Source organism: Branchiostoma floridae, chromosome 7, assembly GCF_000003815.2.
Source record: "Branchiostoma floridae strain S238N-H82 chromosome 7, Bfl_VNyyK, whole genome shotgun sequence".
Lineage (NCBI taxonomy): Eukaryota > Metazoa > Chordata > Leptocardii > Amphioxiformes > Branchiostomatidae > Branchiostoma > Branchiostoma floridae.
Genome location: NC_049985.1, coordinates 14,769,561 through 14,780,152, shown reverse-complemented (window position 1 = coordinate 14,780,152; position 10,592 = coordinate 14,769,561). Strand labels below are relative to the sequence as shown.

The 10,592-nt window shown below is 37.5% G+C and overlaps 2 protein-coding genes across 3 annotated transcripts in view; one reads left to right on the top strand and one right to left on the bottom strand.

The window, feature by feature from the left end:
• Positions 1-10,592, bottom strand: part of LOC118419964 (tumor suppressor candidate 3-like) — a 46,426-nt gene that overhangs the window by 8,763 nt on the left and 27,071 nt on the right. The gene's annotated exons all lie outside the window — the stretch shown is intronic.
• LOC118419973 (sulfotransferase family cytosolic 1B member 1-like) lies at positions 5,330-9,317 on the top strand. Its single transcript, XM_035826677.1, has 7 exons — positions 5,330-5,500; positions 5,938-6,079; positions 6,538-6,761; positions 7,312-7,453; positions 7,803-7,897; positions 8,526-8,682; positions 8,919-9,317. Exons 2-7 carry the CDS (start codon positions 5,944-5,946, stop codon positions 9,026-9,028), a joined length of 864 nt encoding a protein of 287 aa, XP_035682570.1. The 5' UTR covers positions 5,330-5,500; positions 5,938-5,943; the 3' UTR covers positions 9,029-9,317.

Below are 10,592 nucleotides of genomic sequence, written 5' to 3'. Positions count from 1 at the left end.
CCCCCCCCCCCTCCCTAGACAACAGACCCCCCCCCCACATTGCACATTCCCTACAGGCACAATTTGTTTACCAAGATGCTTCACAAATAAAGCAAGGCATCAAAAGAGGTCAGAGGTTACTCAGGTCAGACCTGAAGCTTTGCAGAGCTTCAGAAGGTAAGCACTTAAAAGTAAGGATTGTAAGAAAATTGAGCACTTACTGGTATACCTGTAAATTGTATAACTTTCTGTTCAGTATCTATGATAGTAATTCTGTACCTGATTGTAAAGCAAGATAGATGTGTAGACAGTACAAGTTACTGTTCAACCACCTGCTGACATAGGGATGTCTGAAAAAAAAATTGCTGGAAGAACGGGTTTGTTAGTTCAATAGGCCAGTACCTAGCCTAGGTAGGTTTGAAATACTTTTTTCTGCATACCTGCACTGGTGCAGGTAACATTGAAAATTACCTGCACCAGACAAACTTTACCTGCACCACTCTGAATTTAGGAAGTATGGATCATACTAAAATTGTTCAGGAACCATTGCTATTTTTTCTTTTATACCTTATAGGTGGTAACAGTCAATACAGCTAATAACAATCCATAGTACACATTTAAGTATAAAACCCAGTGCAGGTTAGGTGCAGGTAGACACCAGAAATAACTGCACAGCTCCAATTTTACCTGCACTAACCTGCATAAAAAATTATGCAGGTGGTAATTCGAGCCCCGATAAGGAAGCAAAAAGAGACAAATTAAGGCGGATGATACCCAGATTAGCTAACACTATTTGTTCGTTGTTAAATCTGTACTACTGACCTACATTTTGTAATTGCATAAGGCAGGAATCTCAATGGAGCGTGCCAAATTGCTGTAAAAAAATTGGGCCAAATTTTTTTGTAAATTCACATATGAAGCCGGGTAGTATTGGAAATCACAGTGTTGCCACTCAATTTCAAACACTGTACTAGTAGTATGATTATCAAAAAGATATTTGCAGCGATGATTTCATCGGATGTTTGTGTAAGACATAAAACATAATCTTTACATTTGTACATTGTACCACTTTGCGCCACTTTGCAAAATTTCAAAGAGTTTGCAATTAAAAGCAACAAATACATGTAGCACCTATCAACGCCAGGTTTGTGCGACATTGAGACAATTTGAAGCAGTTATTTGGAGCCTTATCCCGCATGAGCTTTAATTGGCAGGCTGACTATGTCTTGCTTGGTTTATTCCAGAGCTCAAACCTTGTCCATATATTCAAGTGGCATACTAGTATAGCACAATGGCTTCTACTGAGGAAACAATGACTTGGGAGTACAAAGGGGTTATCATGCCCAAAGTCGTTACCAAGGAAACGCTGGATGCCATGACTAACTTCCAGGTTCGAGATGACGACGTCTTTGTGGCCAGTTATCCAAAGACAGGTACGTATATACTATGTATACAAGTCATGTATATAGTTACTTGTAGAAAGACCCAAATTTGCGGGACACTGGTAGCACATCTACTTTGTCAGTTTCTTTTCATTCTAGTTTTGATTTCGAACTACATTAATTTTGAACATTCATATGTACACAACGAACAACAGCAGCTATAATTATAGTGAATGAGACAATATTAATATAAACAATGTTATTAGGGGAGAATATTTGTTATTGGGTGACAGTTACAAATCAGCACTGACATTCATATTCCTCACAGATGTAACATTGACAATTATCATGTTATTATTATTATTAATACTATCTTTAAATACAAGCCAACAAAATCTTTCTTCAAGGCACAAACTGGCTTCTAGAGATCATTCTTAAGATCCGAAGAGCTGCAAGAGAAAGACAAAAGGAGATCCGTGAAGACAGCGTGATGTTTGGGCCGATGGAGCTGAAAATACCATCCATGCCACAGCCAGGCTATATCAAACTAGCAGGGATGCCCTCTCCTCGAATCATGAACACACACCTGCCTATTCAGTTTGTGCCCCCAGGGGTTTCCAAGCCACAGAATAAGGTGAGCCCCCCAAAACACAGGATCCTGCTGATCTTAAATCTATTGTGACAGAAGAAAAATTGCTACTTTCTAGAGATGGTGCTAGAAAATTGCCTGCACCAGGCTCCACAGGTCACTGGAAAAGTAACAGAAATTGGGTAAATAACTCAATAAGACAGCAAAACACACCAGAGGAGTTGGTTGGCCAAGGGTCAGAATACTGTAATTCACTTTATCCTCACGGTACCAAACTTTCACGGTCTGAGAAAATTGAACTTGTTCTCGGAACTAAATGTTCACTGTCGAGGCAAGTGCGCATGAAAAAAGTCTGTGAATTATTTTTTATCGGTAATGATAAGTTCATGTTACAGTCGTCACCGTGAAAACCGTGAACATAACAGTACATTGAAAAAATCAGGAATTACAGTAGTTTGCGATCTAAAGTTGCAAACTGTACTCCTCCTGTTTTTTTTTTTTTTTGGCCTGATTTGGCCAATTTCTACCCATTTTGCTAGCAACCTGTAGAGCCTGGTAGAGGCTACTAGAAAATACATTCACAGTACTTGACAGTAAATTAAGTATATAAAAGCGTATCTTTGCATTAAAAAACAACTGACACCATCATTAACTGGCCTATTGTCATAACAGCCCGCCAAAAGCAATACATTTTATGTTTCTCATAGGGAAAACAAATTTTGTCTGCTGGTGTGTTCATCTCCTTCTTTCTCCTTTTTTTTTCGTCATGAGGATTCAAAGAATTGCGTATATTCCATTGTATGCCAAAAGGTTTCACCAATTTCAATGAATGAATCCAGTTGTGTAAATTATGCAATTTTTTTTATAGTAGCCTGAAAGAAGGCAAATTTCTGGGGGAGCAGGGAATCATCCTGCATTTTCTTGACAATGTTGTCTTTCTAGTCCCTTTTGTTTATTCCCCGGCAGGTGAGAGTGCTGGTGCCGATGAGAAACCCAAAGGACACAGCTGTGTCTTTCTTCCACTTTCTCAACAAAATGATGCCACTGGAAAATCCAGGCAAGGAAATAGTCTTGCAGTGGGAGGGGTTTGCCCAAGACTTCATCAATGCAAAAGGTCAGACTCAGAGTCATTAACTGTGAACCTTACAACTTTAAGTATACATATCACATGTAAATGTCAAGTGTCAGAAAGCTCCAGGACCTGAACTATCTGCTTTAGTTTAAAACCTTGCTCTGGTAAATTCTGACAAAATCATAAACTTAGATTCCCTTTATTGTGTTTCTTTATTCTTTTATATGTCATTTCATCCAGGATTCCATTTATTCTTTACACAGTGGGTTATGGAGATTTCTGTGACCACGTCTTGGGCTGGTGGAAGATGCGAGACGACTCCCACTTCCTCTTCCTCAAGTATGAGGACATGAAGAAGGTGCTTATAAAATCACCTACCAGTAGTACCAATACATGTATTAAAATACCAATGCTATCATCTATTCTTAGGTCATGCTAACTTGATTTTAATATGGAAGATATCTGTATGTGATTTTAATATGGAAGATATCTGTATGTGCATCAATTTCCCGAGTCTTAGGAAACTACATGCAAATATTTGAACAAACAGGAATAAAGCATTTACTTATTCCATGTTTACAATGCAATTATGTTACAACAAAGAATGGATTAAGGATTTTTTTCAATGGAATAAATCAGGATCTGCTGAGTGCTGTGAAGACCATTGTAGCATTTCTGGAGGTAGATCTGGATGAATCGACCATAAAAGGCATCGCAGAGGCCAGTACTTTCAACAACATGAAGGCAGACCTGGACAATGCCGAGCTGGTTGAGAGACAGGCAATAGCCAGGAAAGGTATATATACATGTACCTCTCATTTCTAATTTGTGGCTGTTGTTTTAACACAAGGCTGACTGGACTAGCTGACATGAAAACATTTTTTCCAAGTTGCACAAGAACTGAAGAATTTGGCCCTAACCCTACCTGAAACAGTACATTTGCATCATTCTGCATTGTGCATGCAGGTACAGTCTTTTGGACAGAATAGAACTGATCTGACTTTCCGTATTGCTATTTACAGTATCATATACCACTAGTAACAGATTATGACCAGCCTTACCACAGTTTAATGACTTTGATGTTTTTCTGGATATCTTTATACAGGCATTATTGGAGACTGGAAGAACATGTTTACACCAGAGCAGAGTGAAGCCTTTGATGACTGGTATGAGAAGAAACTTGCTGGAACAGGCATCACATTTGACTTTGAATAAACTAATGCACCATTTCAAACAAATCCAGAATCATGCGCACCTTAGAGCACCATTATCAATCAACAAACTCCCTAATCATCGTTGATGAAAACACCTTGCCTTTAATTAATGGTACAAACTGTACATACACAACAATTAATATGATTATGAAGTGCCTACCACTATGCTGAAATATATCATTGTCTACCTATTACAAACACCATATCAGGTTTAAATATTTGTAGCTAAGGGTGGAATGCATTCATGCATTAGAGCACAAATTTTCTCTCAAAATGTATAGGTACCCAAATCCTGCAGTGTTATACCCGGTATGTACTTCGAGCTGCTCATTCAAAGTACTGTTGACAGTGCTTAAATGAATGTAAAATAGAAGTTAGAACTAGCAAATATGAAACTGTTATTGATACAAGTGTTTGGAGATACAGATTAACATGTCATGTATTTCTCTAAAAATTCAACTTTTCTTTATGTAGAATAAGAAGAAGATACACATGTGCACATGTACTTTAAATCCTTGACCTTAGTTAATATCAACAAAAAATAGAAGAACCATCAAAACAAAACTCCAAATCTAATTTGTGAATTGTCCAAATCTAATTTGTGAAATCAAGTCACAACTTAGATCTATTGTGGTTGGTGTTACTGTTTGTATGTCACATAGTAATAGTGATAACCAGTTAGGCATAATATTTCCAATACAAAACACAAATATTTAAAAAAATACAATGTCATGTAGTATAGAGAAAAAGATTAAACAGTTTTTGAAAATGTTTAACTTGTTCTTAGTGCTCTGCTTTTTCATTTATCAGAAAGATATTCTTGGTTTCAAAAGGTGCATGACTTTGTACGTTAAACCAGTGAAACAGCCAAGTTAAGAAAATATTAGTACATTTTACCTCACAATTTAACTTCAACATATAAGTCTTCATTTTTCTCTCACTAATTGTTTACCTTTAATTACCCTTTGACCCCTTTGAATGTACAGCCACTGCCCTGAATAAACTGACCAGGTCCTGATTAAACTGACCATACGTAACGGTGACTGAATAAACTGACCAACGGTGACTGAATAAACTGACCAACGGTCTGACCATACGGAACAGTCATACTGTGAAGACAAAAAGGGAGCAGACAACAGTGATTCTACATTCAGAACTACTTTACAAACCTTACAAGCAGAAGGTAGAGTATATGCTCTCTGCACTGACTGGACTGGATACAAATTGAAGATACTGGCATATCTGGCAGGTAAACAAAGTACAGGTAAAGACAAATCTTGACTAAGCTGTAGATGCATGCATTTGCCAAGTCATCATCTGTTTGATTAGTATCTGACTTCCATGGCATTTCAAAATCCTATCTTTGTGTAAGCAAAATTTACACCAAGTTTGACTGTGGAGACTTGGCACAAAATGAACAACTCTCCTCTACATCACTCGTTATTTTCTTGGACCGGTAAAGCCCCAAAACACTTGAATGTCTGTCGGTATAATCTGTCCATTTTCTAGTAATAGGTCCAAAGTCTGGTCCACTGATTTTTTTCTGGTCCGTTTTTTCTGGATCGGTCCAACAAATTAATAAAAATATAGTCTTGTGTCGGTACACATTGTAATCAGGTGGCTGCTCTTCTGTGTATTTTCTAGCATTCAGATTATTACTAGTATTGTCTTAGAACATTTTTGTTGGCTTTACACTTACAGAACACCATGAGTCTTGAGAAGATAACATGGGAGTACAAGGGGTTTACTCTCTTTCGAGATGTTACCAAGGAAACCCTGGATGTCTTGCCTGACTTCCAGATTCGAGATGACGACATTGTTGTGGCAAGTTTTCCAAAGACAGGTACTAAATGCACAAGATGATTATTACTACTCTCCAAGCAGAGGTCGAGTAGCGGAGATATACTAGTAGTCGAAAAAAAGTAGGAGGAGCGGCTCTGTATTTTTTCGACTACTAGTATATCTCCGCGACTCGACCTCTGCTTGAAGAGTAGATTATTACCTCCATTAAAAATGCATGACTATAAATGATAAAATGCAAACATGGAATTCTGCCAATGTATGTACTATTTTTGCTTAAGATGACCATCATAAATATGCTTATGACAGCCTTATTTGCATAATAAATGAGATAAGATGAACATTAATCCACTTAACTTAAGGCTCCATATATTTCATGGAGGTAGGAAGTCTCCTTTACAATGGGATTTAGATTTTGATTTAAAAAATTGTTTTACTTTAAAATTTATACCTGGTCTTTAACAGACCAATTAAATCTTTTAAATCGTTTTTTTCCATTAGGGACAAACTGGCTGTTGGAGATGGTTACTAAGATCCTGCGAGCTGCAGGAAAAACAGACAGCAGTGCAGATGACCTGATCGGTCCAGGGCCCATTGAGGTGAAGATACCGACAGCCACACAGCCAGGCTACGTCACACTCGCAGACATGCCCTCTCCCCGCCTTGTGGTAACACACCTGCCTATTGAGTTGGCACCGAAAGGGATATCCAAGCCACAGAATAAGGTACATCACCAGAAAAATAATCACATATAGTACATATTACATAGATTGGGCCATACCAATTCGTCAAGCCCCACAAAGACGTCTAGAGGCACATCATAAAACAGCCTTATGCTTGCTGCTCTGATGTTGCACGCTGAGTCATTGACAGAAAGGAAAACGGACGAACACGCTGGATAAAGGAGGCAGTCTGGATCAGAGATGAGGGGGGATACAATCTGAGTCACGTTTGGGACAGCATTCTCATTGCTACAGCGCCACCTACATTCATTTTTTTTTTTTTGGCAATAAGTAGCAGTGAGAAGTAGATCCAGCCAATCTACCCTGATGATGGTGTCTGATAGACACCAAAAAGTTGGAAGAGAGTACTATAGTTAGTTCTGTTAAAATATACTACATACAGTACATATTTACCAACCTGATAAAACTAGTTACGGATGAACTCGTCTTTGGAGAGTAGTGCTTCCTGTCAACAAGACTTTTCTTTGCATTACTTGCAGTACAACTTCGCATTATGATATTCATTAATATATCTCTCACTGGATTGATACAGGTGAAAATCCTGGTGCCAATGAGGAATCCAAAAGACACGGCTGTGTCACTCTACCATTTTGGCAACAAGATTTTCAAGTTGATGGGTTTGAAGGACGACATTCCATGGGAAGGGTTTGCTCAGAAGTTCACCAACGGAAAAGGTAAGAAATTATTTCTTACCAATGTCATACCAGTGCATTTCTTTCTAACAGAAATTGCTACATTAGGCAACATTCTGAACTATACATTTTGTGTTAGCATTTTGGAGTAAAACCATCATGAAAATTTCTGCATTTATAGTATCTATCATCATCATATAGCCAGGTGCCGCGGACCAATCTGAAGGCCCCGTTCCACGTTGGTTATGACGCTGTAATACATAGATTCTATACATAATACACCTCATTCGGTGGTTATAGCAAAGGACCAGGCGTTATGACACCATATACACCTCGGGGCAGGTCATTAACCCTTAATTACAAATGTAAATGATTGTATACATGTCTATAGTGCCATATGGACCATTTGAAGACCATGTCTTGGGTTGGTGGAAGATGCGAGATGACCCCCACTTCCTCTTCCTCAAGTATGAGGACATGAAGAAGGTAGAGTACACAAACCATCACTTAACCCCATTAAATGCATTCTGAAATCCCGTATTTTCTTGAATGAAGTACTGTAAATCACTTTATCTTCACGGTACCAAATTTTCACGGTCTGAGAAAATTGAACTTGTTCTCGGAACTATATGTTCACTGTCGAGGCAAGTGCACATGAAAAATGTCTGTGAATTATTTTTTATCGGTAATGATAAGTTCACGTTACAGTCGTCACCGTGAAAACAGTGAACATAACATTACAGTGAAAAAATCAGGAATTACAGTAACAATTACAGGTGCTGCAAGAGCATACTTTGTTCCAGGTTGTTGTGCAAATAGGAGAAGATCTAAAGTAGAGCAAGTCCCACATGTCCACTAGGTCACACTCACAAAGGTGTTGTTTTTTCCCCAAACTACGAAGTTACAGTAACAATCACTGTTAGAAATAGGACCATACACATTATTACACAACTAACTTAAAGCCAAAAGCACAAAATTATATGGACTTGTAGAATTCATATTTCAGCAATTTGCAGCTACAAAACCTTCCACATTATAACTTAAGTTACAATTTTTTAAGTTTATGTCACAACTGAGTGGGTGATTCTAGTTATGAGTATTTTATATTATGTAGGACCTGCTAAGTGCTGTGAAGACCATAGTGGCTTTTCTGGAGGTTGATCTGGATGAATCGACCATAAAAGGCATCGCAGAGGCCAGTACTTTCAACAACATGAAGGTAGACATGGATAACTCCAAGGTGGCTGAAAGACGGGCTATAGCCAGGAAAGGTGTGTACTTTCTTGACCTAAATATTGTTTATCTAAAAATCAACTACCATATACATGTACTATAAATATATTATATAAAACAGATGTATTTTTTATTGCTTTTATATCTTCATCAAAAGTGAATTTGTGTCTGTCCAGTATACAATGCAGTTTCAATCATTTACAATCAGACTGACTGACTTGTATACTAAGTAAACAATTATTTGCTGTTTTCATAATTTTGGCTCCCCTTACAGGTATCATAGGAGACTGGAAGAACATGTTTACACCTGAGCAGAGTGAAGCCTTTGATGCCTGGTATGAGGAGAAGTTTAGTGGGACTGGCATCACCTTTGACTTTGAATAAACTAGATGATATTATATACGCCACAAAAGATTCTCTTCCTACTAAGATCATCGAACCAATCTATTATAGAATACATGGGGCATTTCATTTTCAACTGTCTTCAAAGAAGAAGTCAAACCCCGTGATAGCCACGTAGACTTAGTACCCTATTTTGTATCATTTGTACATTCAACCACTTAATATTTGTATGTTAGAATTTAGTTTATCTACATGTTCTTAGACTACATTCATTCATTTCATGTATTTAGTCTTTCTTCTCTTGCAATTAGCCCAATGGGCATGAATTTGCAATAAACATTATTATTATTATTATATCATCCAGTCAGAATGACTTCTGCAAGCACAGAAGAACTATCAAGTTTATCTGACATTACATTGTTTGATTATAATGTAACTATAACGATAGTTAAAATAGTAGCAACAAAAGAAGTGTGTTCGAATTAAATTTATTAAGCGCAACAGACTACTGCAAAAATTGGAAAAATTACTGATTTGTTGCTCAGAGGTTGTGTGCTGGATATCAATTTACACGCTATTTTCGGTGTTAAGCACAATACTAACTTGCTTAATAAATTGAATTCGAATACACGTCTGAAATTTTGATATAGTGGCTATAGTAACGTTGGTTTCTGTAAAACTGAATACAATGTTATACTTTCCAATATCAACAAAACAAATCTACTGAAAAGGATTTTACTGATGACTCAATAGTAACGTGAAAATCACCAATGCTCTAATACTTTTAAAGTTGCAATTTATGCAATTGTACATGTACATGTGGATTACATTTCTATAATGTAACTTGTGATTATGAAAAAACAGAAGACAAACATACAACATGTTACGTTCGTAACTAGATCTGCCAATGAAAATAAAAAGTGTAACGGATATTACTGAAATAAATAAAAACATGTTGCCCATACACAATACAAATGACATAAAATTACATGAAGTATAAGTTAAGAAGAAAAGAATAAACACCTTTTGAAAAATAGATCTCTGCTTTTCATTTATCATAATATTATTCAAGGATATTCCTGGTTTCAAAGGGTGCATGACAATCCAGTTTTGCCTCGCATGTTTTGTCACTTAAACTTAAAGCTTCCCTATCTACTCTTCCCCCCCCCCCAAAAAAATCTTCTCACTTTGTTTACCCAAGGAGGTTAACGTCCTTGGTTTACCTTTATCCCCTGACCCCTGAAAGAAAGGTCACTGACCGTACAGTCAACGACTGTACAGTCAACGCCTGTACATTCACTGTTGTGAGGCAATGGACTGAATACTGTAAATGCAGAAATGTTCGCAGTGGATTAATGTTCGCGGTTTTCGCGGTGACCACTTCACCGCGAACTTAAAACCACCGCGAACATTTTTCTATAATGGTATTAGACTGCAGTCTATGGTGTTACCGCGAACTTAAATCCACCGCGAAAAGTTCTTTTTCCGCTACCGCGAAATTAAATCCCCGCAAACTTTAATGCATTTACAGTAAATTGACCGTACATACGGTCATACAGTACAGACAAAAAGGGGGCACACAGCAGTGATTCAACATTCGGAACTA

What these genes read in the sequence shown, in the direction of transcription:
- LOC118419973 (XM_035826677.1), top strand. Translation starts at nt 5,944, where the DNA reads ATGAGTCTTGAGAAGATAACATGGGAGTACAAGGGGTTTACTCTCTTT. An exon ending in GGCAAGTTTTCCAAAGACAG is followed by an intron (nt 6,080 to 6,537) that starts GTACTAAATGCA and finishes TTTTTCCATTAG; the next exon opens with GGACAAACTGGCTGTTGGAG. An exon ending in ACGGGCTATAGCCAGGAAAG is followed by an intron (nt 8,683 to 8,918) that starts GTGTGTACTTTC and finishes CTCCCCTTACAG; the next exon opens with GTATCATAGGAGACTGGAAG.